Here is a 27,555-nt window from a genome sequence, read left to right on the forward strand (position 1 = left end):
TGTCCCCCAGAAACGCTTCTCAGACATGCCTGCATCCAAACGACTGCTTTGCTCCTCATAACGCGATGCCTCAAAACCAAGGCCTCCCTCTGAAATATGATGACTTTGGGTTGGTTTTATTTTATTTTTTTTTTGCTTTTGTGCAATCCTCTAACTCCGGCTCCATGTCACGTCATGACCAAACATTGAGTCTTCTCTTCACTCTCTTTCTCTCAAGCAAGGCAGACCGGCGGGTACAGACAACGGTCAAGGCTCCCACGAGAAATGGGAGATCCCTCAGAAGCAGCTCACCCTGCTCCCCTGCACCGTCCCTTTCTCCAGGACACGTTCCTCCTCAGCCAGCAAACCTCTCAGATCTTTGTTTTCCCTCCCCTAAAAAAAGTTCTCCTTTCTCAGGATTCCTCCCCGGACACGTAACACTATCCTGTCGGAAATAAGTAGCTGCTATCACTCCCTGAAGCCAGAGTCTCTTGAGAACAAGCACGGCCGCTCTTGGTGGAGGCTCGGCGGTCCCACCTGCTCCCTCCATGTCCCCTTTGGGGCATGTGCCAGTCCCTTCCTCCCCGACACCCCAGCCCAACTTTATGGACCCGTCAGCTGAGTGGGCATCCAAACCCCTCCCACATTGACTGCCCTCTCCCTGCGAGCTCCTGTGCTCAGGGCCCACTGCCAGCCCTCCCTCACCTGCCCTCGCACACCGGGGGAAGGGCAGCGGGCATCTGCGACATCGACATGTAACAGGCAAGTAAGTCATGGCACCAGAACAGACTCATGAGATGTGTCTCCTTGTACGTATGTCAGTCGCTGAGCTGAGTAACAACCCAGCTCTCCTGATCCCCGAAGTCCCCACAAGGAACGGGCAGGAGAAAGAAAGGGAAGAAGAAGAAGAAAGCGAGCCCATCTGTGGTCCACCCATCTTGCGGGAGGGCTCCCTGGGTCACTGCTGGAGGAGGGGCCACCCACCTGTGTCGGCACGGGTTCCGAAAACAGCCCATCCTCCACATCCTCCACGTCGTCCTGCTGGTCCTCAGGAGAGGGCAGCTTCCCTACGGGCTCGGACGGGACGGCCTCCTTCCCCGTGCTCGTGCAGCCCGGGACAGGCTGGCGTCTCTCATGCTCGACGCTGACACAGGGAAGGACGCGCTGCTCCTGGCGGACGTTGCTGGGCCTCTCCCCCTTGGCCTCCCTGTCCTTCAGGGCGGGGTCCTGCCGGTAACAGGCAGGCAGGACCTTTTCACCTTTCTCCATGGACTTGATCTGGCTGGGCGTCAGCGACGGGAACTCAGCCTCGGGCCCCTCTCCCCGGGACCGCTCCGCGTTGATCTTCCAGAAGGAAGCTTCCTCCTCCTTCCGGGCAGGACCCAGGGCGTCCAGGCTGGAGGACTTGCCGCCCTGGGAGGACCGGAGGGCCTGCGAGCCCTGGGAGGCTTTCGACAGCTGTCTCGGCTCGCTGGCCGTGCCGCTGGCCGGCTCTTGGATGGATAAGGAACAGACGCTGAACTCCATCTGGCTCTACAGCGGGGACACAGAGGGGAAAACCGCACAAGCCTTAAAATCCACGGCAACGGGCGCGTGGCTCCCACCTCCACCCGCCCAACCACGGTGACACCACTTGTCATCCGCCGGCTGCATCTTTCTGTCCTGAGGGCTGATCTTCAGGACGGCGGTCCGCACGCCCACCGCAGCAGAAGCGTGGACGCCACGGCCCTGCCACACTCCAGGCCACCGACGGCGCAGACTGACTCACCGAGGACCCCGGCCTCTGCCTGGTGAGCAGAGCACCTGCTCGTCTCCGCGAGTGTGCTCCCAGCACCGTCCAGAGGATGGGCTGTCTGGGGGTGACGGCCCGCCCTGGAAGGTGAGGAAGAAGGTGCACGGCTCATCGCACCCCTGCCCCGCAGTGGGGGTCGGCACCCAGCCCCGGCGCCCGTGGCTCCCCACCTACGGTGGCGGGTGGTGGACACGGCTGAAAAAAACCAACAGAGCCCGAGCCCGCTTTCCTGGACGGAACAGCACGGGGACCCGCCCCACCCGCCCCTGCAGGACATGCCAGCTGCCACGGACCGCGCGTCTGTGCGGCCCTCGAACTCACGCGTGGAAGCCCTAACACCCACAGCGAGAGGAAGGAGGAGGTGGGGCATCTGGGAGGGGATCGGGCCACGACCATGAGGCTGCCACGATGGGGTTAGTGTCCTTGTGAGAGGCCCAAGAGCAATGGTCTCCCTCCCGCCATCCAAGCACACGGCGGGCAGGAGGCCGTCTGCCAGCCGGGAACCTCCATCCCGCTGCCACCCTGACCTTCCAGCCTGCGCGACTGGGACAAAGCAATGTCTGTTGTTTAACCCCCCCCCCCAATCTGTGCTGTCACGGCAGCACTGGGTGAGCGAGAGTGTGGGTCACGCGGAGGGCTCCTTGGGAGAGACACCCCCACTCGGCAGTGCTCTGCAGCTCTGACCTTGATCCGGGGCCCGAAGCCTGAGGCCGTCACCCACTGGAGACTGCGCAGGGCACACACCACGCCTGAGTGTCCCAGAAACGCTTTGCTCCACCCAAGGCTGCTCAGCACAGTGACCTCCAGCAAAGCCGGCGCGGCGCCGTGGAGGACACATCAGGAGGGAGAGGGACAGCTCCGCCACCCGCCGGGGCGCGCGTTCTCCCAGGCTCTGCACGGCGAGCAACGCGTTTCTACATTTCTACAAGCCACCTTGAACCTGCCTCTCCCGACTTCTCCCTCAGACCCCCTTCTTCTTCTTCTTTTCTATTTGTTTAAGATTTTATTTGACAGAGAGAGAGAGCGTGTGCACACAAGCAGAGGGAGGGGCAGAGGCGGAGGGAGAAGCAGGCTCCCTGCTGAGCAATGAGCCCCATGCGGGACTCGATCCCGGGATCCTGAGATCATGACCTGAGCCGAGGGCAGTTGCCTAACCCACTGAGGCACCCAGGCGCCCCTTCCTCTTCTTTTTTAAATAAAAGTAGTGAAACTACAATACAGAGAGTTTGGGAATTAGAAAAGAAGTCATTCATAAGCTTCGCTTCTTCTGTAACCCCCACCTTTCGTGTTTTTGTGTCGCTGTTTTCGTACACGTATTTCAGGAGGTTGGGATTCTGTTATGCCTGTAAGCTGGGGTACTGTGGGCGCGCCTCAGTGGCATAGTCGGTTGGCATCTGACCCTTGATTTCGGCTCAGGTCACAGTCTCGGGGTCACACCGTTCTAATTAAGGCTGCCGCGACCATTTCCACGCATACAGCTCTTCCTGTGCGGAACTAATTTCTTCAGATACCTTTCCAGATGCGAAATATCAAAATGCAGAAGGTTTAAGACCTTTCCTTTTTACGGTTCGAGATGCACACCAGCCAATCTGTTTTCCAGACCTGCCCCAATTTCTACCACCGCCAGCGATATAGCAAGACTGCATTTTCAGTTACTGTCTCATTTAAACACTGTGCTAACTTAATATGCAAAACCTGGTTCTTTACGACTGTAACGCGTAATCCTTCGCTGGGCTATACACAGAGCGCTTGCCCCGACTCTCACCGATCGGCACAGACGTGTTTGTTAGAGGAGGATGAAACCGTTGCTCTTCCCAAGCAAACTGCAGGCCAGTAACCCCGACAGTGCGACGTGCTCTCAGCCTGAGACTTCTCCTAAAGCCTGGACCCTCACGCCCAGTGGTTTCTTCTCATGGCTCAGAAGACAAGAAGGGAGCACAACACACCAAGTTCGAGTCCCGGGCACGGGCCGCTCGCTGCAGTAAGGAGAACCCCAGGGAGAAGACATCACAGCCCCAGCTCCGCTGATCATGGCCCCCTGAGTACATCTCACACATCGGACACTTTCCCTGGCTGCTGGGCCGGGTTTTTAAAAAAATGTTCCCTCTTACAAATGAGCAAATGGAGATCCAGAGCAATTTGAGCAAACGGTCCTGGGTCACTAGCCCATGAGATGCAGCTGGATTTCCACCTGGATCCAGCGATCCCAGGCCTGAAGCTGTGCCGGGCATCGGGCCACGCATAAAAGCCACTGGCCACCAGGGACGACATCCACATAAATGCCAGGACGTCCTGTACAGGGCCGGATTTGGGTAAGTACGCTAATGATCTAATTTGATTTTGAAAGGGCTGTTTCTGAATGAGCCACTCAGTACTCTGTATATTTCCAAATGCCACAAGAGAATTCAGGGAGACTGTGGGCAAAGAGATGACGCTTTCTTTAAATACGCAAGTTGCTAAACATACCTCGGAAGTGGAGACCAAGGCTTAGAGCAGAGATGACTTTGATCTGGAAATTGCAATGCAAGGAAGGCGCTTAAAACTGAGCATTTCATCACGCCCCAGGCTTTTTTAGGATCAGCAATTTCTTCAATGGGATCTCTGCTCAGAAGCCTCTGGAAGGCTGGGCTGAGCCCTTGTGTAGGTGGAGGGCAGCCATGGACTGAGCCAGGGACGCTGCGGAGAGGCGGCGGTCCCAGTGGTCCCCAGACCGCTTCGGGCCACCATTGATAGGGTCCCCCGGCGGCACTGGCTGGACGCGACAGCCTTGAATGAATGAAACGACGGAGGCTGTGCCGTGTTCCTCGGGCAGCTGGAGGCTATGTGGCCCTCCTCAGGGGACAGTGTCGTCTGGTCAGAAGACACGGCTATGCTGACATTAGTGGCTGCTTGGTTTCGGGGCTTTGGGGTGGAATGGGGAAAATAACTTAGAGATAAAATAAAGTTCTGGCATCTTTGATTCAAAGCCTTTTTTCCTGGGTCTACACTGTCTTTAATTTTGCGAAGAAAACAGGACTACGCTCTCCCTCTAAAAGACAGTCCTGCCGGATCAGCGGCGCTAGAGCTGGGTCTTCACCAGAAAGGTGGAAAGGGCTCCGTGTTTGTATTTCAAACACACACCTGCTGGGAAAGGACAGGGCGGAAAAGAGGACAGAAGCAAAGGGTCTTCCCCGTATCTAGATCTCATCTCACTCGGCTCCAAAACTCCAGGAACCCTGGAGAACCTGGAGCAGGAACAGGGTCTGGGGGAGAACAAGGCCGCTCCTCCCAGGCCTGTGCCTCTCTCCAGATCGCTCTTCCTGCCCCGGGGGGCCCGCTGCCAACCTGTCTCCAAGCCAGAGGGAAAGCGCCTCCAGACTCATCTTCAAAGACATGCTGTCAGGTAGGTCATAGGCAAGGGGCACCTTCCACTCCAGCTCTGCAGGCCGTTTCAAAGGTGTCGCTGCTTTTCCCGGCTTTTTGTCGCCGCGATTCACCCCTCCCGGGCTCCTCCCTGCTGGCCGCCCCCCTGCTCCCCCAGACCAGGGCTCCAGGGCTGCTCCGGCCTGCCGCGCGTCCCCCAGCTGCCAGAGAGCCAAACGGCAAAACCGCCCACCAGCTCCCTAACCCTGAACCTGGGCTTTCTTCTTTTTTGGCAAAGAAAGGGAAATAACCATCCTTGCCTTGCCAGACGGCCAAGAAGATTAAACAAGCAGATGCCCCTCAGGGTTTGCGTCTCAGACAAGCCCCTGCGGCACAGTAAGTGCTCAGTAAACACAAGGTACTTTGCTCTTCTCCTCAGTCCTGCGTGGGGCGTCAGCAAGATTCCCAGTGGGTCCCCTCCAGGCTCTGGCTCCTCCCACGCCCTCCTCTGGTCACCAGGGGCACGGGGTGTGGTACCTGCTGTCCAGCACTGCAGGGGGGTCTATGCCGGAACAGCAGAGCCGGGGGATGCCCCCCTTTTGAGCGCCCAGTGTCAGGCCCTGGAGTCGGGGCTGCAAAGCTCCCTGAAAGTATCACGGCCGAGCCACTGTCCTGTCCTGTGGCCTCCCCCAGAGCCTGCGGTTCTGGGACAGTAGGGACTCTGTCCCCCTCGCCTTCCACCATGTCCTTGAAGGTCACACCGTACCACTGGTCCTGAGAGACGGTGTCGGGGCGCCCTTCTGACTCTGGTATAGATCAGTGAGAGGGATGGGGACAGCCCGGCCTCGCGGAACCCACAGGTCTAACGGGGCGGGGGGCGCGCGCTTCTGGTCCCTGCGATGAGCTCCGCAGAGCAGAGAGACAGCCAAGTTCCAGATCCCATTTTCTTATTTCTGGAAAAAAGGCTGAAGCGCTCTTGGGAAGGGAGGTAGTGCCAGGTCCAGCCCCTCCACACTGAGCGAGCGCGAGCCGGGGCCCCGCGGAAGGACGCTGTGTGTGAGAAGCAGCAAAGGGGTCAATGACGCCAGCCCGGCCGCCCCGGGTAGGGACAGGAAGTTGGGCTGGGGGGACCCAATACTGCGGGCTCCCATGATCCCTGAGATGGGACACGGTGGGGGAAGGCATGGTGACAGCCCATGTCCCACACCCCCGGCCCTCGCTGAAGCCAGAGGGAGGACACGCAGGAGGATTTCGTCCCGCCAAGCCGGGACTGGGCGTCAGTCACCCCATGTGGGGACCTGGGTCTCAGCTGGCCACGTCCGTTCTAAAAACAGCAAGACCACAACTGAGCCCAGTATCTATTTTTATACCCCACTCACTGGAGAGGAATGTGTAATATTTCAGTAAAGGGGGAACGCACGCAGCCAAAACTAACTGTTTGGCTTGGCAGCCTCCGGCAGATCTAAATTGTTGAGACAAAGCCTGCAGAATTGTCAGGAAATATAATAGTTTACTGGAGCACATCGGAATAAACCCACAAACCATGTAGCATCTAATCTCCCCCCCCCTCCTCCGCCAAAGGCGGAAGAGAAGGGGAAGATACGCACAACTGGTAGAACCACGAAGCCGGCAGAAGTGACAGCCTGACCCGAAAGACGCACGACGTGGCCACCCAGACACTGGGAATGTCAGACCCTCCAGGCGAGCGGGGGCGGCTGGGCCCAGTGGACTCCCCGCCCCAAATCCCAAGGCACAGGCTTGGACCGGGGGCTGAAGAACATTCCCCTCTACTTTTCCCAGGGAGCTAGGGGACCTCCAGACACGTGGACAACTCCTGCTCCGGTCCACGGAGCCCCTATATCGGGCAGAGGGAGCCTGGGGAAAACCCCACGGAGGCCCGGCAGGTGGTGGGTGCACAGAGACCCCAGGGGCCGAGGTTGTAAGGTTCAGGGACACATCGTGGCCTCTGCCCTCCAGGGCCTTGTCCTCTCACAAGGACAACAGTAACACCGTGTTGCCACCGAAGAGGCAGCGTGCGAGCTACAACACACGTCACGCGCGCGGGCTTGGAAGCTTAGTCCACGCCCCTCGCTTTGTGCCTTGATTTCCTTGTCTGTAGAGTGGGGTTGTGGGGAGGCTTACACGGGGGGGAGGCACCAAAAGTGCTCACCACAGATGGGGGCTGGGGATCCGTTCACCACTACTATGGTGGGGAAGTGTGTCAGCACCTGAGTGCCGCGGATCTGGGGAACAGGTTGGACCTTCAAATAGTTGCAATGGGGGCTGAGCAAAGGCACTGAGGCAGAGAACACAGTGCCTGGGGGACGGGGCTGAGGGGTGCTAGGACATAGCAGGGGCCAGAGGCACAGGGCTGGGGCCGCTGGGCTGAGGGAAGGGACACATCACTCCAGACACGGAGACCCAGGAAAGGTCAGGGCACCACAAAGATCAGCTCTAGGTCTCAAGAAGGAGAGCTAGGGACAGTACGGGGGTGGGGGCAAGGAGGAGGGAGAGCTGACTGCTGGGCAGAGCCTGGGGGGGGGGGCTTGGTGAGGAAGGCCGGGAGACAGCAAGCAGCCCAGGAATTAGGCTGTGATGGGGGCACGGGGCAGCTCTGTGTGACCGTGAGTCTCCAACTCTTGCCGGCAGCCAGGAGGGACAGCCAAGCTGTAGCTTGGAAGCCAGGGCCTCCCCTATGCACAGAACATCCCGACGGAATGCCCTTCTGTCCCGCCCAGGCAGGAGCCTCCGGCAAGCCAGGCAGACCCGAGCTCCACTCTCTCTCCATTGATTCAAGCTACCTGCTGTTACTCTCTTCCTTGAGCCCTGCCAGAATCCAACCCACAGCAGGAACGGCGACACTGACCCCCAGGCCTGGAGGAATGCCACGTGTGTGCCAACACCTGACTCACGGCACAGCGCACAGGAGCTGTGACATCGTTCTCTGATCTTTCAAACATTCAGCACAAAGGCCCCTAAGTGCTGACTCTTCTTCCCAAGGAAGAGGCTGGAAGGGGCTAGAAGGACTCCCTGCTCTGGGAATGGTCTACATCAGCCCCCAGGGACTTTCTGATATGAAAGGAATCAAGGAGCAGATCCCCACCAGCCAGCTTCCCTCCCCAAAAAGGCAGTGTACACTGGGAGGGGGACCAAGATGGACAGAAAGAAGCCAGGAAGCCAGACAGCCCGGGCGGGGGCAGGGAGAGGGGAGGCACAGTTGCGGGTGGGGAGGTGTCCCTGGAGCCCAGAGACCCAGCGAGCGCCAGGGCCTGACCTGCTTCTGCAGACATCTCTGAACTCCCCAGACCAGACCCCCGGGGGAATGTCAAGAATTCTCTCTGCCCCGCGCCTCCTTCTCTAGAGCATTCCAAGTGCTGAGTTTTTTCCTCTCAAAACATCAGCAGCTTGAGAGAGGAATCCAGCGTGGGGCCCCACGGCAGCCCCCCCACCAGCTCACCCGCCAAGCTGACACATGACCCCCACTCCCACCCAGCTACGCCTCCCTTCCAGGATGGCAGAGGGCAGAGAGACCGCGGCACCAGGCAGGTGACCCAGGCGGGGAGGATGGGATGGAAAACGAAGCAGGGTTTGGAGGAGGGGGGAGCAGCCGCTACAGAACCCTCGGGGGCTCTCAGGTTCCCAGCACAGGGCCGGCTTAGGCTGTGTCAGTGGGACCACCATGGGCTGGCCTGAAGGAAGGATCCCCAGAGAGGTACAATAATCGGCCAAGTACCCCCAAATCCCTGGCATTCTCGGTTCTGCCAACAGTCAGGACCTTGGGTCAGGCATTCCTTGGCCTCAGCTGATCTACTGGGGGCTCAGAAGTCAGAGCAGAGGGAGAGCTGGGCACTTAGCTGGCCCTCACTGACCGTCTGCTGAGCGGGGGCACCTGGCGTCTGACTCTTGACTTTGGCTCAGGTCATGATCTCAGGGTCGTGGGATCGAGCCCGCCCTGCGGTGGGCTCTGCGCTCAGCAGGGAGCCTGCTTCCTCCCTTCCCCAGGCCTCTGCCCTTCCCTCTGCCCCGGCACCCGTGCTCTCTCTCCAAAATAAATCAATCTTTAAAAACAGAAAGAAAGAAATAAAAAAGTCTGCTGAACTCAACAGACGAAGGAAGGCAGGCGCTTGTGTCTCCCAACACGCGTGTACATACGTGTTATGGGAACAGGGGAAAATGACAGAAGGAATGTGTGCGAAAGCTCCTCTCCTGCGTGAGTTCTGCCACCGAAGGACGCCAACCACCGACTGGACTGTGTGTCGACGGCAGAAGTGTTTACCCGCCTCGGAGTCTTAAGCAGAACGTCTGACAGAGGCTGGATTATAATAAATGTCCACTGAATTTCTGAAAAATCGATGAATGAGGTCACAGAGACTGGCTGGAGAATGGAGGCCGCCAGGGGCTGGGGGAGGGGAGCTGTGTGAAGGAGAAAGAGCTTCAGTTTTGCAAGATGAAGAGTTCTGTGGCTAAAGGGTGGGGACAGCTGCCTGACAGTGTGAGTTCACTCAATGCCACAGAACTGTCCACCAAAAATGGCTAAGGTGGTCAATTTCATGTGTAATTTACAACTGAAAATTTAAAAGGAAAAAAATAGATAACAGAACAACAGTCCAGTGAAAGGACCCAGTGTCGCGGCCACCAGGATAGAAAACCCTAGCAGGAAAATGCCTACGTGTCAACTACACTCAAATTCAATAACTATTGAAATAAATAAAGTGCTACAAATTCTCTGCAACTCACCATGAAGAGGAGTAATCTATTTCCCCCGACCTTGAACCCAGGCTGGCCCGTGCCTCCATACGACCAGGAGAAGCAAGCAGAAGTGACACGGGGCCACCTCCCAGTCCCAGCCTCAAGCAGCCCTGTAGCCTTCTGCCCTCGCCCCCAGGGGACTCTTCACCATCATGTGAAGAAGCCCAGGCTGGCTCTTGGGCCACATGGGGCCGCATCAACACCCAGCACCAGCGGCACACGGAAGAGAGCTTATCCTGGAGCGGCCACTCCCACGGGACGGCCGTCCGAGGACAGGAGAGCCAACCAGCCAAGGCCAACGGAAAAGCCGCTGAGCCCTGCCCACACCGCCGAGCCCCAGAATCGTGAAGCTGTGGGGTGGTTTGCTGTACATCAACAGACAAGAGACGGAGTGAAGGAAGTGTCACACGGGGGCAGGGGGAGCAAGTATTCGCGTCTGAGCCCCGAGTCCTGTCCCTGGAGATCTGGGCCACCCCGCCCTGCCACTTCCTGTTTGCAGCTCTCCAAAGAGGTTCCCGCCAGTCTGGAGGTCCTTGGGCAGAGTGCGACAGAGCCACGGAGGCAGGGCACTCTGACTTACGGCTGGGGAGGTGAGGGGTGGGTCCTTCTAGAACACGACCTTGACTCGTGAAGACAGAGTAGGGCAGGCCTCTCCGCTCGCTGCAATGCTCTTTTGCCTCTACTAGGTTCTAACACTCAGCTGTGTGAGTGCAACCTCAAGAGATCAAACTAAAAGGTGAGGACCCCGAGTGAGCCCGCCAGTTGGTGACGTAAGCTGGTCCTCTGCTAAGGGGGCAGCACCTATTAACTTCTGGAGGCTTCTCAGCTGACCGGGTTCCTAAGGGACGCGGCTCACGACTGCGGACACTTAGCACCAGCACACGTGTGATCCCTGATCCTGTCGGCTGTCTTTGTTCTCGGGACACCTGCGCGCCAGGCTGGCCCCAGGCGGCCGAGCCCTGTCGTGGTACCCAGCCCAGCCACTGCCCATCCTTGTCCCAGAATGTCATCTGCAGCTAGTTAATAATAGATGGCGTGTCCCATCTCGCAAACAGCGGATTTAGGAACATTTCACAAGGCAAATTCTTAATAGAGCAGATATTCTCACGGGGCACAAGATGGATTTAGGGCTTAGGACGTTCTAACTCTTTTGACCTCTCTGCCTTTTCATCACGGTGACGCCGCCAAATGGAGGACCCGGTCCAGGAAAATCTGTGCGGCGTTCTGGGACACTGCCTCCCAGGCTGCTCGGGCCCAGCCTGCAGAGGGTCCATCTGCCTCTTACCACCAGGGATCACCTGCAGGGTTAGTGCTGCTCGGTTAACCCCCGGGGAGCCCATCGAAGGAGACGGAGGCTCCTGCTGACTGTCGGCGTGCTGACGTCCTCTCACCCACCCACAGCTTCCCTTCTAGGGTGCCTTGGCGGGGGTGGGGGTTCCTGTTGGTTGTAGGGGCTGCTGTGTCTCCAGCCTGCTCCTTGATTTCCTTCGAGCAGCATCCAGATCCCTCGGGAGACTCCAGCTCCCAGGCACACCCCTTCGCTCACCCAGCCCCCTGCACAGACCAAAATAAAAAATGGCACGACGCAGGTGTTTGCATCATTGCTCTATGGTGTTCAGGACTCCCGGGATGGCACGCTGGAGGCGGAGGGACTCAGCCCACCAGATGAACTTGGGCCCTGCGTAAATGCCACAAATGCTCAAAGCCAGCTCCCGGCTCTCCCGTGAGGACCGTGTCACGCCCTTTCCCGTCCCCATCAGGGGTCACCCTTGGCCCCATCAGCAGTCACCCACCAAGTGCTGCCCTCAGCCACCTGAACCTTGTCAAATATTTCATTTTGAGACACAGGCCCCCACGTGAGGGCCTGTTGGGTGTCTCGCAGACCCCCGTCCCCAATGCTCTGCCCTCACTCAGACCCACCGACTCCGCAGGCCCCCTGGATGCCCACTTCTGCTGGGACGAGCGATGCAGGCTCAGCGGAAAACCAGGCACAAGGCTCGGAGCTTCAAAGCCCTGATCTGACCTCAAGTCGAAGCCCTATTCCAGGCACACTGCTGTCTTTATCACCCCTATTACGGGAAGAGCCCCCCGACACCCAGCACTAAATGTTCTAGAATCATGGCATTTTCCCCTCTTTTTCTTGGGTGACAGACACCTGCCTCTGGGTCCTTTTGCACCTTTGCAACTAGGGAGGCTAGGGAAAATGAATTAAAATCGGTTAAACTTGATACCATTACACACCTCTGGCAAGAATACCGATCAATAATGATGATGATGACAATAACGATGGTAAAGAAGTGACCAGAAGTGAGCGGTCCCGGTGGGGCCGTTTTTGCTAACACCTGCCCGGGAGTGTGAACCCAGGACCCCTCCAAGTCTGCAGGGTGCCAAGAGTGTCTCTCTATTCCCTTCCCCCTCAGACCCTGGTGCCTTAGAGCAGAACCTCTCCAGGCCACCCCCACAGACCTGCCGTGTGGTCCCTTCCACTGTGTCGCTCCTGCCCCCACACCCACCCAGCCTCCTGGTCCTTCTGAGTTCATTGTAATCAAAGCAGCTGTTTCCCCCACCCCAAAAGCTTCCCTCCAAGCTCTGCTTTAGTGCTGGTGGGGACAGAGGGAGGAGTGGAGGAAGCCCCCGAAGGAGCTGACCCTGCTTTCCCGGGACAGCTGGGGCCCCAGCAAAGGGCACCGCGGGGCCCCGGCTGGCGACGGCCAGCTTGAATCCCGTCACGACCCCCGCACCGGTCTCCCGGCCATCACAACTCTCTCCCTCCCGTCCTTCCCCACCGGCAGCCGGGCAGCAGGGCCTCTGCCTTCTGAGGCCACCAAGCGCTGCAAGAAAAGGAGAGAACCACAGAATTCTTTCTTAAAAGGGCAAACAAATCTAAATTTAATCCAACTTACCCTCGTTTCCCAGGAGAAGGGGGCAGAGTGCTCATCTTGCCAAGTTATGTCCTGAAATAAAAATTCAAGAATCAGTGTGAAACCCAAACCCAAACATACCCCATGCAAACATCCACCCAAGGCCACCGGGGAACCGAACTTGGGGGGCATCTCAGCTCCTGTCTCGGAGCAAGAAAGACATCTGCTCCGCGGAGAACGTGCTGTCCTCCTCCGTCTGGCTCCCCTCTCACCTTTCCAGCGGAAGCACCCCGGCCAAAAGACACCCAGTGACCGTGTGGGAGGCCCCGCGGGGACTCGATGGTGGGGATGTGAGCAGGAAAGGAAAAGGGCTTTACGGGCTCGGGCCTCGGCTCTCCCAGCGACAGCACACGAGGCCATGCTGGGAAGAAGACACAGCCCTCAGAGCCTCAGTTTCCCTAACCTGGAAGGGGAGAATCACTCTTCCCTTGCAGGGTTGTGGTGACAATGAAATGAAGTAACAAACAAGCAGAATGCCAGGCAGTAACCCTCCAGCCAATGCCAAGACAGCTGAGGCTGAAAGGCGCGAGATCTGAAAGGCGCGACCAGCAAAGTCCATGAAGAACGTGCCCATGTCATGCCAGTGGCCGCTCCCACCCTCGCCAAGAGAACACGATGGCAAGAGCCCTTCAGAAGGGTGACCCAGAATCCGACCACGGCCCCACTGCGCTCGGTGCACTGCCTGAACAATGATGGGGAAAGTCGGCTTTTCTCGGCGACCCGCTCCAAGCCCCCAGCCCGCATCCCGTGCCGGGAAATGTCTCTCAGCGGCGCCTCGCTTCTCCTGGGGATGTTTTCTGAACCCACAGTGGGGACATACTGGGCGATACGGACTCAACATGGGACAAGGTATTTTCAAGTGAGACGGTCCTTCCACAGAGCACCCTGGGGAAGAGAGGTCCTCCCCTCAGAGGTGCTCCCCGCCCCCAGAGGCAGGAGATCAGGCTGCGCCCTCCGCCGTAAGGCACACAGGGTCTGCAGAAGGCCCGCTCTTGGAGCCCCCCGCCTTTTCCTCTGAGCTCGCCTGCCCCGACCCCTGAGCCCCTCACTGCCGGGAAACACTACAAACGCGAGGGAATGTGGGCCACGGCCCTCCCATTTGGAATTCCAGCTCAACCCGAGTTACTTCTCAGTTTACAAACTCTGTCCCTCCAAAAATGGAAGTGGGCTGCCTGGAGGAATGTGAGCGAAGGAGCCCTCGAGACGAGAGGGGGGCCGTCGGCCAAGCCTCAGCTGCAAGGGCTCCTGGGCCCAGTCCAGGCCGCGGGTGTGCGCGGGCTACAGCACCAGGGCAGCGGGCGAAACGACTTCCACGTCTCTCCAACTCTATGAGCTCGGGGCCCCCTAAGCTCCTCTAAGAATCATCAAACAAGAAGGACTTTGTTTCCACGTGGGGAAAGTGAAGCAGCCTAACGGCATCTATGTATCATTTATTCTAGATTTGAGTTTGAGGGGGAAACCAACTGGCAAGTGGGCTCTTTTAAAAAAGATTTTATTAATTTATTGGAGAGAGAGCACACGCAGGCACACAAGCAGGGGAAGGGGCAGAGGGAGTGGGAGAAGCAGACTCCCCACTGAGCAGGGAGCCCTACTCGGGGCTCGATCTTAGGACCCAGAGATCATGACCTGAGCCGAAGGCAGATACTTAATCAACTAAGCCACCCAGGCGCCCCTGTGCTCCTTCTATCCAGACACGGGACAGGCCAGTGGCCACCTCAGTGGACAGAGGAGGAGGTGGAGATTAACAGGGCAGGGGAAGGGGGAGGTGGAGGCAGAGGAGGGGGGCAGACCCAGGGACCACGGCACACTGGCGCTGGATCCCCTTATCATACGATATAATCCGTCCTTCAATATTAGTTACACAGTTGCAATCAGCAAAAATTAAAACAAGGCTTTTGGCTTTGCAAGGAGAATGAGTGTGAGACTCAGAGGACCCGAGACGGAGCCTGGAGCTCAGCGAGCACGCTGTCACCAGTGGCGGCAGCCCGCGTTCGCTGACATTCCGGGGGGGGGGGGGGGGCGCAGACAGAGAGAGGGTCACACCGGGATTTCTCCCCAACTTGGTGTCAAGTCAACAGTCTTTTGTTTGCTCCAGCAAGAAACTCAGTCAAGGGGCAAATTCCTTAGATTTCTGCAATTCTGAGCTCATAAAAAATAATAAAACACTTAACAAAAATAAACATGCCAAGCAAAAATGTTATTGGAGCACTGATGTCAGCCGTGGCCGCACGCTCCAGCATTGGGAACAGGCTCTCCAGGCAGGAGGGGGCAAAATGGGACCAGACCTGCAAAGCGGCACCGCGTGCACGCTACGACGTTCTCTTTCTCCTTCTGCCACGATGACCGGCAGACAACCAAAACGTGGCCAGGCACACACTGGTGGATGCCCACATCTGCCTTCTGTAGGGTGGCCAGCAGGGGTCCACCACCTGCCATTGGGGCCCAAGGCCTGAAACCGTCAAGACACCAAAACACACCTGCTACTGGGACCCCAGGATGTCAGGGAGCGGGCTCGGATTCGGCCGACAGTCCTCCCAGTCAAATTCCTCTCCCTAAGGGACGTCTCTCCCAGAGACAATGCTGCGCCTCTCTGGAAATTCCTTCTTCTCTGGAGCACGGCACAGGAAGAAGCCCAGAAGTCACCAGACCCCAAAGCAGCAGGACAAAGAACAGAGTCCCAGGACACACAGCCCCTGGAAATCATCAGAGGCCAGCACAGCCCAGGGGAGGCTCTGGCTGTTCCCAGGTTCCAAGGACGCCAGGATGAACAGACATCACGTCTTCTTTCCTCTAACATCCCAGATGCCCTGACTCCCTCTTACTGGAAAATGTTCACGAGACACAAATGTTCACCTCCTGGCAGAAAAAGTACTTAAAAAAAAAAAAGAAAAGAAAAAAAAAGAACGTCTGTTCTCTGCCCCTAGTCCCAGAATGCATATTCACACAAAATCTCCAGCATTTACTCAACTATTTGGTAAAGAACGTATACCTGAGTGTTCTAAGGTCTCTGGGGGCCCCAGACATTTGTACTTTTGGAGGCGATAGCCAGCGGGGTGCTGGAGCGGGCTTGTACCAACTCGCGGGACCATCAAATGTTCAGGTGTTTTTTGAACCTGCTGTTAAACACAGTCACTGTTAAAAATTAAGTTACATAAGCACAGTTAAAACACACAGTGTTAGGGGGCGCCTGGGTGACTCAGTTGGTTAAGACTCCTGGTTTCGGCTCAGGTCATGATCTCGGGGTCAGGAAATCGAGTCCCACATGCGGCTTTGCACTGAGCACGGAATCTGCTTGAGACTCTCTTGCCCTCGCCCTCTGCCTCTCCCCCGCCCAAATAAATTAAATAAAATCTTTAAAACACACACATGTTGTCTTAAAAACAAAAATAACACACTCCATACCCACAAGGGTGGTGGATGTGGAGAGCCTGGAGCCCTCCTGCGCTGTTGCGGGGAATGTGGGAAAGTGTGGCAGTTCCTCAGCAAAAAATTAAACACAGAATTGCCATCTGATGGAGAAATTCCACTCCTGGAGCTGCGACCACGAGAAGCGAAAGCAGGCACTCAGGCAGGCACCTGAACGCCAGCGCCCGCCGCGGCGTTAGGCGTGGTGGCCAGAATGTGAAATGACCCCAATGTCCATCGACGGCTGAAGAAACCAAAGGTGGCGAATCCATACGCGGAATCCTACTCGGCCTTCAAAAGGAAGGGAACTGACGCCCGCTACGACCGGAACGAACCGTGAGGACATCCTGCTACACGAATACGCGAGCCACCACAGGGCAAATGGTACGTGACTCCACTTCTCCGCGGCGCCCAGACTCAGGCACGTGCATGGAGACAGAAAGCAGAACGGAGCTGACCAGGGAGGGAGAAAGGAGAAGTTACTGTTTAGTGGATTCAGAGTTTCTCGCTGAGGGGATGGAAAAGTTCTAGAAACGGACAGTGGTAATGGCTGCACGGCAGTGGGAAAGTACTATTTAAGAAGGGTTACAATGGTACGTTTTATGTTTTATATATATCTTCCCACAATAAAGGAATCTGAAAAGGCAACATTCGGCATAAGCCCAAACGTACAACGTTCTGGAAAAGGCAAAATTATAGAGACTGGACAAAGATCAGCGGTTGCCAGAGTTGAAGGGAAGGCAGAGCCCAGAGGATTTCAAGGCAATGAAAACATTCTGAACCCTACTGAGTCACGGACACGTTCCTCAGAACCCACAGAACGCACAACATCAAGAGTAAACTCCAAGGTCAGCCATGGACACGCCCATGTGTCAATGTCAGGTTCATCCCCGGTTAATAAAGGTTCCCACTCTGGGGGCCGATGTCGACAGTGGGGGAAGCTGGGCACGTGTGGAGGCCGGGGTTTGCCTCGGCTTCTCTGAGAACCTGAAACTGCTCGCCACGCACCCTGCTCCTCCGAGGGTCCCCAGGCAATCAGCCGGGCTCCGGGTCAGGGTCCTCGCCCGCACTCCCCGGGACCACACGTTCAGCAGTTACCCACGCACCCCAGGCTGTGGCCGGCATTAAACACGCTGACACTCACCACCTTCAACACTGAATGTAAATGCTGCAATTGAATTTTAAAGTGATTTCGGTCATTTTGCTTTTGAAATTACTGAGTTACGAGCACCTTATGTCATGGGTTACGACTCCTTTGTACCAGTCTTGACTCTTCCAAAATCATTCTAAAGCGAGAAACTCCAGACTCGGAGTTGACTGCAAAGATGGCAAAATTCTACAGATCCTAACTGTTCCTCTTCACGAACTGGATTCGAGACTACTGAGCCTTTGTATTTTTATAACTTTCTTTCTACCTTCAAGGCCTGGCCCATGAAATTTACGAGTGTGGGGGCCGAGAGCCCCTGTGGACGGCACTGTCTGTTTTGGCTGCCCCGTGGGGGCCCCCCCAGGTCTGCCCCAGGAAGGAAGCCAACCCCGAGGCACAGGCTTCCTCCCACTGCCCAAAGCCAGGCCGCGAGCAGCCCCTTTCCTGGAACATTTAAGGGCGCGCTCTTCGGAGACCCTGTGGCCGGTGGGCAGTCCAGCCTACACTCTGGGCCTGTCTGCCGCCTTGGCCTGAACAAACCACACCTGCCCGGCGGACGCCCTCTCGGGGCACACCTGTCTCAGCTACTCCCTGATGCCAACGCACCCCTGGTCTCCCCCAGTGAGCACGTGGCCCCACAGCCACACCCGGCTGCCTGCACCTGCTGGGCTGCAGGGCTCAGGGGCCCCCCTCTGCCTGGCCCGTCCACCCCGCGTGCAGAGGCACCCTTGGTCAATACCGCCAAGTGGGTCCCACTGTCCCCAAACAGGGACTCCTACGAAAGCAACGCAGGGTTCAGGCAGCTCTCCCGAGAAACCTCCGGTTTTCGGGCCCCGCTCGCTCCCACTCTACTCGGAGCAGGCAAGATCCCAGCTCCGGGCTTAGTATAACCCGCCAAGGCGAAGTCACAGTCTCCTATGAAGGCTGCAAGGCTCCAACATAAGAAGAATCACATCCAAAAACGCATATGTCTTCACTCTCCCCAGCATTCCAGGATCACCTACGAGCAGCTGCAGCCGCGCCCCTAAGAGCACCGCGGCAGAACTACTGCAAGCACCGGCCCGGCCAGTCCACACCCACACCTGCTGGGGTGCCGACGTCCTCGGGATGACGGAACAGGTGCGCAGCTCGCTAAATCTCAGGGTGACGGCAGCTGGAATCCCAACCACGGAGCGTCCCCGCCACAGACCCGAGAGATTCAGAAGCAGCGTCACCATCCTGGAACACTGCTAGGTGCTCGCTAGGAGCCTACGTTGTCACCGTGCTCCTGAAGCCCATAAGTTACAGGACTTCCCAGCTGACAGACGGTGGCATCTTGACTTAAAGCTCAGAAATTTAAGGAGAGCCTGGGTGGCTCAGTCGGTTAAGCACCTGCCTTCGGCTCAGGTCATGATCTCGGGGTCCTGGGATCGAGTCCCTGCATCGGGCTCCCTGCTCAGCAGCGAGTATCCTCCTCCCTCTGCCCCTGCTCTCCCCCTCCCCCTGGCTAGTGCATGCGCTCTCTCTCTCTCAAATAAATAAAATCTATTTTAAAAAAAGGTAAGACATTTAAACTGTGAATACTGTAAGAGAAACCAGGCTCAGACAGCAGAGCCTGGGGAAGGGGACAGAAACGCCCCTATGCTGCTGACTGTCACGGTCCTCTGGTGCTGTCCGGTGGCCCGGACTCCCAGGCACCCCTGCACGGGGCACGCTCTTCCTGGGGAGCTGTCTGGTGTCAATTTCTACCTCGAAGACGCAGTAGTGTGGTAAGAACAGGTGAGGCAATCCCACGCCTTGGCATGTAACCAAACAAGCTGAAACATTACATCCACACAAAAACCTGCACACCGACATTTCCAGCAGCTTCATTCATCAGCACCACAACCCGGAAGCCATCGAGGAGGCATCCCTTAGCAGACAAATGGGTAAATAAATGACGGGAGACATGGACAGAGGAGTATTACTCAGCGCTAGAAAGAAATGAGCTATCGAGTCCCGAAAAGACACAAAGAACCTTCAGAGTACGCTACGAACGGACAGAAGCCAATGTGAAAAGGCCACAGACTACAGCTCCGACTATATGGCATTCTGGAAAGGGCACAGCTACGGACACAGTCCGTGGCTCAGTGGTTGCTGGGGGTGGGGGAGGGGACAGAGGAAGAGGCAGACCAGAGAGGAGTTTCAGGGAACTATTCTGACGATGGATGCGTGCCATCATGCATCTGTCCAGACCCACTGAATGCGCACACCGAGAGGGAACCCTAAAGCAGACTACGGACTCCGGGACAGGCTGATGGGCTAATCAACGTAGCTTCACCCATTGTAAGGGATACAGAACTGGGCTGGGGGGCGGGGGTGCTGGCAGCAGGGGACGCAGTGCATTGGCGGGGGGACAGGAACGATACAAGAAATCTCTGTACTTCCTGCTCCATTTTGCTGTTGACCTAAAACTGCTCTCAAGAACAAAGTTCACTAAAAAACAAAGCGGGAGAGGGAGGACAAATGATGACAATATGCCTCCCCCCTTTTTTTTTTTACCAATGGCTTCTTTTTAGGGACTTTTATTTATGCATTTATGGAATCGATGCTTCTGCCTCCGGCGTGTAATATATTTAACTCTGCTGAGATAGGAGGGTTTCCATAAACGCAAGGACAAAACCTGCAGACCAGCAAGAGAAAAACAGCTCGGGCTGAACCCGTGGGCAGGCTCCACCGTGAATGCAAATGCAGGAGCCCGGGCCCCTGAGGCCACGGCAGGAACGAAAGCTCGTGCCCTCCTGGTAAGGGGTGCAGGGGAGGTGGGAGAGTCTTTGACGGAAACAAACAGAAAATGAGGAGGACATTTAAACAAACAAAACTGGGTTCATTCTTTTTTTTTTTTTTTTGAAAAATGGATTTTTTTCTCCGGTATTAAAGGAATCTCTTGCTTGAGAGTGTGAAAGTGATTCCTGCCACTAAAAGGGCCCCAGATCCGCCCACATGCTTCTCAGCTCTGCCCCATCCCTCTCTGTGCGACAGTCAATCAATCATTAAATTTCTTTCCAAAACCCCTTCCGCGGCAGCCCCTGGGTCCCTCCCACCCGGGGGGCCAGGGAGAGGGCCTGTGCGGCTGCCTTAGCTCCCAGGGCTCATCTAGCCAACACCCTTCCTCCCCTATGTGGGGTAGCAGGCCAGGTGCTACTCTGGGCAAAGAACCATCAGTTCAAAAGGAGAAGCCTGTGGGAGAGGCCCTGGGAGAGGCAGCCTCCCCCTCCCAGCCCGTGGTAAGAGATCTGGGCTCGTGGCCACGTTCTCAACTCCGGTCCAGAGCCAGGGCACAGAACCCCAGATGCAAGGACACAGAAAGCCACATAAACCTGCTCATCTTTTCTAAAAACCGTCTGGGCTCCACCAGACGGAAGGTGGGGATCATAATTATACATTCCACTTTCCTTAAAAAACAAATCCAAAATACTGAGAAAGTAACTCAATTTTCCTCATTTTTTTTTGCCAAAGACTGACAAAAAAAGGCCAAACTGTTCCAGTGGAAGGGGAAGAGGTGAGCTCACATGTGACAGGTCCTGTGTCAGAACCCCATACGGGCAAGCAAACTGAAATCTGATGAGTTAACACTCGAGGAAAGTTCTGGAAGGATAACGATCAACTGCTTCACAAAGCTGCTTCTGCAGTATTTGGATCTTTTAACAGTAACATGCAAATACATTATCTTCTCTACCCTACAGTGATTTAATTGGCTTATTTTTTTTTTTAAAGATTTTATTTATTTATTTGACAGACAGAGATCACAAGTAGGCAGAGAGGCAGGCAGAGAGAGAGAGAGAGGAGGAAGCAGGCTCCCTGCTGAGCAGAGAGCCCGATGTGGGGCTCGATCCCAGGACCCTGAGATCATGACCTGAGCCGAAGGCAGAGGCTTAACCCACTGAGCCACCCAGGCGCCCCTAATTGGCTTATTTTTAAAAAAAACAAACATCTAGGGGTGCCTCGCTGACTCAGAAGAGCGTGTGACTCCTGCTCACGGGGTCACTGAGCTCCAGCCTCATGTTCGGTATAGAGGTTACTAAAAAAATAATAATAAACTTAAAAAAAAAAATGTAGGCTGGCCATCGCGGACCCTAAAGGAGGAAGACGCACAGCAGGCCCTTTGCAGGCGGCCCCCGGACAGCGAGTGGAAGCAGCGGCTCAGCACGGTTTGCTGAGCTGGGATACTCCATCCTGACCCCCCAGCCTCCCGAGCACCCTCAGATCACTTCAGCGAAAGGCACTTCAGCCAGCTGGGAACAAGAGCGCGATGCGCGGGGGGCTGGGCCGAGGCGTGGGCCCGCAGAGGCCTGCCGAAGGGAGTGCAGTGCAAAGGGTGTCGGGGAGTCAGGGAGGCCCAGGCTCGGCCCCAGAGGAGGAGGGAAAGGCAGAGGGGAGCAAGGAGGCAGCCAGCCAGCCTCCGGATCCCTGCAGGCGGGGAAGAGACGAGGACGCCTGAGGAGGGACACTTCCTTCCGACAGCAGCTGATCATGCTAACCTGCTGAAGGGGGGGACAGAGCTTTCTGGCTCCGAGGCCCCAAAACTCTGTGTTCCATGGCATGCAAGATCCCGAGCAGGGTCCCCGGGGACTGGCGTGTGGCACAGGGCAACACCCTTCCTGCCCAGCTTCCCAGCTGCCCTTCCTACCTACTTTGTGGGAGGCTGGAGAGACACGTAGGTCCATGAGAAACAAACACACCAAATTCCCAGGGCTACCTGCTCATGGCCTGTAACACATTCCTAAAAATTCAGCTTCGGGTTTTTGCTTCCCAACCCCCGCCATTTGGTAACAGGAAACAGCAGAAGCAGACCGAATGATCTCAAAAACCTTCTAAAACGAAAATCTAAAAAAAAATAATAATAATAATTAATTAATTAAAAAAAGAAAGAAAGAAAGAAAGAAAAGAAAATCTCTCATCTCCCAGAGGAGGCCATTCCCAAAACTTTCCTGCTGAAGGAAGAATGCAGGGAAAGTCAGACCGCTAAAGGCCTGTTTGCAAACAAGCCTTCAGGTTGATACCAAATACCGGAGAAACCTCGTGGGCCACTCATTTCACAGAGGGAGACCTCCGCCCTGAACAGGTGGCGTGGCCGGGAATGCAGGCCAGGTCCTGGGACCCCAGGTGCTCCTCTCCTTTTGCTGAGAGAGGAGTAGTCCACCGGCTGCTCCAAATTCTCTGGAGACACGATGGGGGGGGGGGGCAGCAGGCGTTGGTGGCCTTGTGTTGAAACTGTAGTAAGATCACATGTTTATGGGGTTGGGGACTTTTTAAGGAGCTGGTGAAGATAATGGACAGCCGAGGCAGCCCTGAAGCGAGAATGCCTCTAGCTTCTAATGCAATGGGCTTTGAGAGATACTCGCTGAATTGACTCCCAAGGAGGTACAAATGGAAAACGGACAGGTCCCCTCAAGGCTTCAGGGCACAAAGGCAGCCAATCTCCCTCCAAACCAGGCTGGTCACCCCACCAAGGGGGCATCTGAGCCCTGACCTTCCTGCCGTACAGACAGCGAGGGTACAACTGAACACAGATGCCACGGTGTCGCAGCTGTCTAAGCAGAGAGGTCCCACCAGAGGCAAGTGTGACCTGGGAGCAGAGCCCCGCCTACACTCGGGGCCACCGAGATCGATGACCATCAGTATGCAGCCGGGTTTCTGCTGACTTGCTCCTTCATACATAAGAACTAGATGCTGCTCACACCTGGAGGCTGTATTTTTATGATCTGACTTAAGTTGCGGGATACAAAAAGGTTACAGGTAATGGGGGAGAGGGCATTCAAAGAAACAGGTGATGTGCTTGTCTTCCAGGGTAGCTGAAGAGGTGGGGGGACACCGTCCGAGGCTGATGGGACTGCTGATCTGGAGACAGGCCACGCCACGGCCACGCTGCAGACAGAACACACGGAAGCTTCAGACACATGTCCCGAGGCCGCCAGAGGCCACCAGGACAGAGTTCCTTCTCACGTGGACAACTCCGACGGGCCAACCCCAAGCTTCACAACAGCAGACATGTATTTATTTCATGATCATGATTTTTGCAAGTGGCGACAGAGAGACTAGTTTATAACCCACTTGCCACCGAACAGCACAGGGCTTAGGGACACCTGTGCCCTTGAAAATCCACATGTCACTTCTGACTCCAGAAACTTCGCTGACAGCTTATGGTCGACCAGAAGCCTTATCAGTAAGACAAGCAATCGATTAACACATTATTTTGTATGTTATGTGCATTCACTGCATTCTTACAATAAAGTAAGAGAAAAGAAAACATTACAAAGAAGATCATAAGGAAGAGAAAAATACATCTACGGTACGATATTTCACCCCACAAATCTGCATAGAAGTGGCCCCACGTGCTTCAAACCCGTGCTGTTCAAGGTTCAATGGCATTCTTAACCAGGAATGGCTGCAACCGTCTTTCGAGCCCGTAGGCCCCTCCTGGGCATGATCTCAGCCCGCACTCGGTCAATGCTATTCCCACAGCAGAGGCCAGAAAACCCCAGCTCAGGGAGGTTTGTGATTCAGTCACAGTCAAAAAGCCGGTAGATGGGGGAGCCAAAACTCAAACCCAAGACTCTCCGCAGAGCCCAGGCTCCGCCTACTTCGGCCTGAGGAAAGGCCCGCGGAACCCAGTGTGCACAACCAGTATGAGGGATGGTCTTCCGTGGAAGTACAGAAGAGGCCGCCGCCTGTTCGTCATCTAGAATCAGACAGTGGCTCCAGAGACAGCTGACTGGCCAGAAGCACCCAGGCGTCAGAAGTCGGTCTGAAGCTGTCGGGGGTGGGCGACCGGAGGGGACCTCCCAAGAGCATTCTCCATGCCCGAATTGGCTGTGGAAACCCCTGGGACAACCGAAGACAGATCAAGTAGGAAGGGACAAAGGGCCTTACTCGATCTGGTTTCGGGCCCTTCTGGGCAAACCTGGGCCACCTATCTGGGCCACTCTGTCCGGCAGCCTCACCGGGGATCACCCCTACCCCACCCCACCCCACCCTTACCCATCGCCCCTTGTTTCCGGGAGCCAGCCCTCCTCCATGAACTGCCCTGGGCACAAGACCACCAACTACTTTGGTGCCAACCTCTTGCCAGGTCTGGGGAAACACATTTTAAACAGCCTCCTGCCATTAAACCACACAGCCACTGCAGGCAAAAACAGACCACGCGCCACGTTCCTAACTACCTCTCCTCGAATTCAGTGTCCCCTGTCCCTCTGCCGTCTGTGCCAAGTTGGCCAGAGGCATTGCAAGGCATCCTCTCAGCCCGTTTTCTTAAAACTGAGTTCAATTCTGAAAAACACGGCTGGTCTGCTCCCGGAACGGCACGAAGGTAACTACAGGAAAGATTTCCGTTTGCTTTTAAGTCACATCGGGCTTCCAGATCCAGAAACAGGCCAGTTTGGCACCCAGTTCAGGAATCTGAGTACAAAATTAACTTGGCCACATCTTCCCTTATCAGTGATACGGAGCCCTTATATGGCAAGAGCTTTCTGATGATGGGCAGGCACGTGGATATTCTTAGCGGGACACCAAGCTAAGGAAAAATGACCGTCACTCTCCAACATCTGTAAGTACTTACAGGTTTACTTCCTCTCCTATTTACTTACTCAGGACTTTTCCAAAGAGGGGCTGCTAGCTTCTGCATCACCCAAATCTGAGCACAAACACTGCAAATGGCTTCATACAGATGCAGATTTTTACACTGAAAATGTTGGCTCTTAAATACATTTTGAACCTGTATCTTCATCCCCGCCCCCCCAGTATACCACCCCCTTGTTTTTCCTGGCAGAGCCTTCAGAGTGTAAGGGTCCAATGCAGACTTTTCTTTCAATTCTCTCAGATTAAGGCAATTTGGGCAACATATTTCTGTCCTTCACACACCCCTCACATTTAAGTGGGTTTACGACCACAAACATTTTATGTTAATAAATGCCTCCACACACCCAAGCCTGAAAATCAGCTTTAAAACGCAGTGTTGACTAGAATCCCTTCCACAATCCACAACACCCTGGGGAAAAACTCATCAACCCCAGCTTCTCTCCTGCAGGCTCCCAGGGTTGAAACAGAATGTGGGCTTAATTTGCACACTTCATTTTTAGACTTCTTGCTCCTTTTGACTTTGCCCTTCATGGTCAAAGGTGAGTGTGAAAGGCCAGATTCTAACGGCACAAAACAGTGCAAATTCAAATGGCACCGAATGGGTTTCAGTGAAAGAAAAAAGGAGAGACAGACCAAGTTTCTAAGCAGCCCTGAACACTCAGGCCTTTGTGACTTAGAAGACATCCCTGAGTTTCTTCTCGTATCGTTCCAGCGTTTCTCCCCTCTCGGAAGCGTGGGGACGGGAGTCTAGATCAAAGACCCAGACATGCCCTTATATGTAGCAAAGGCTTGCTGGAGCCCATTTAAACTCATCCCTTAGTTTTTTGATGGAAAAACGGGGCCCTATGCTCACCCCCCAAACCAAAGCTTCACATCGTGCTCACCTGTAAAACACCTGAGGGAAACATCCTAACCTTGGAAGGCAGGCACCTCTTCCTTCTTTTTATCCTGCTTGACAGTCTCCCTTGTCCCGTACAACTCATCCCAAGTATTAATGTATATCATTTTCTAAGTGCCTTCCCGGGCAGGCACGGGGTGACAAGTATTATCTCCGGTTTACCCCGGGACGGGGGAGGGGCGGGGAGAGAAACTGAGGCTCCAGGAGGTTAAGTCACCCCCGGCCGCACAGCCAAGAGCAGAGTGGATTAGAGCTCGGCGTGGCTGGCGCACAATCCCCTGCGGTTCCCACCCGGTCTGCCTCGTTTAGGAGCAGCCGCCTTCGGCTGCGGGAACTCTCGGCTCCGGTGCGGCCCAGCCGCGCGGGTCTGGATGCGGGTCTTTAAAGACCTCCCCCTCGCGGCGATTCTCAAACTCCCTCTGGGGAGCCCCGCGCCCCGCGGCGGCGGCGCCTGGACGCCCCTCCCGCCCCCTCCCATCCCCGCCCCCTCGGCTTCCCAGCCCCTACCCCCGCGACCCGCGGGGGCGACCCGACGCGGGCAGGGGCCACCCGGCCGGGCCGCGTCGGGGCGCCGGGAGGTGAGAGAGTTGCCGGCCGCGGCCGCACCTTACCTCGTCCCCGAAGCGCACCACCTTCTGGCCCGTGGGCCCGCGCAGGCCGGGGAAGCGCGCCAGGTCCTCGGAGTCCCCCGAGTCCCCAGGGGCGCGGGGCGCGGGGGCGCCCGGCCCCACCAGGCACCGGTCGATGATCTCGTCCTGCTGCGCGGGCGGCAGCCGCGCCCACTCGGGCCCGTACTTCTCGCGGATCTTCTCCTTGTCCTGCATGATCTTCCTGGCCATGGGGCTCAGCGACGAGAAGTAGGTGAAGCGCTTCCGCTCCCGGTCGTCCAGAGGCCGGTTCCCGCTCATGACCGCCGAGCGCGAGGCCGCGATCGCCGCCGCCATCGACGCCATGCCCGGCCTGGCCGCCGCTCCCCCTCCCCGCGCCCCTCCCCGCGCCGCGCCGCCCCCGCAGCCCGGAGCCCCGCCCCTCGAGCCCCGCCCCCGAGCGCGGAGCCCTTCCGCCCCCGAGCCCCGCCCCCGCGTCCGCCGACCCGGGAACCCCGCGCCTCACCGCCCCGGGAATCACCCTCCGTGCGCGCACCGCGGGGAGCCCCGCCCTCCCCACAGCTCCGACGACCCTGCTGGCCGAGCGCGCGCACCCCCGGGACCCTCCGCCACCTCCCCGCCCCGCGGAGCGCAGCGCCTCGCAGCCCCGAGGACTCCGCCCTCCCCCCCACCCGAGGGCCCCCCCCGAGGACCCCGCCCCCCCGAGGGCCCCGCCCCCCACACCCGAGGACCCCGCCCCCCCACCCCAGGGCCCCGCCCCCCCACACCCGAGGGCCCCCCCACACCCGAGGACCCCGCCCCCCCCACCCGAGGGCCCCGCCCCCCCCACGCCCGAGGACCCTGCCTCCCGGGCCCGCCCACCCCCGGGAACTCCGCCCTCCGCACCCCGAACCCGGGAGCCCCGTCCTCCGCGCCCGCCCGACCCCGGAACTTCGCGCACCCCGACCCCGGGTACCCCGCCTTCAGCAACCTCCGCACCCCGGGGACCGCCGCGATCCGCGCCCCCGGGTACCCCGCCCCCCGCTCCCCGACCCCCGAGAATCCCGCCCGCCGAGTCCGCCCAACCGCGGGAACCCCGCCCCCGGGCCCGCCCACTCCCGGGAACTCTCCCCGCCCCC

General features: G+C 57.1%; 1 protein-coding gene across 1 annotated transcript in view; it reads right to left on the minus strand.

Moving 5' to 3' along the window:
* The window catches only part of LOC308354860 (uncharacterized protein C1orf198), a 32,019-nt gene extending 5,212 nt beyond the window's left edge, over positions 1-26,807 (minus strand). The window contains exons 1-3 of the mRNA XM_080822629.1: positions 26,441-26,807; positions 12,766-12,816; positions 964-1,512 (exon numbers count right to left, since the gene is read on the minus strand). Of these exons, the coding sequence (XP_080678755.1) occupies positions 964-1,512; positions 12,766-12,816; positions 26,441-26,782 (942 nt within the window). The 5' untranslated portion in view covers positions 26,783-26,807. The remainder of the gene's footprint in view (positions 1-963; positions 1,513-12,765; positions 12,817-26,440) is intronic.
* Between the last annotated feature and the right edge of the window lie 748 nt (positions 26,808-27,555).

Source organism: Martes martes (genome assembly GCF_963455335.1).
Source record: "Martes martes genome assembly, chromosome: 14".
In the NCBI taxonomy this organism is placed as follows: domain Eukaryota; kingdom Metazoa; phylum Chordata; class Mammalia; order Carnivora; family Mustelidae; genus Martes; species Martes martes.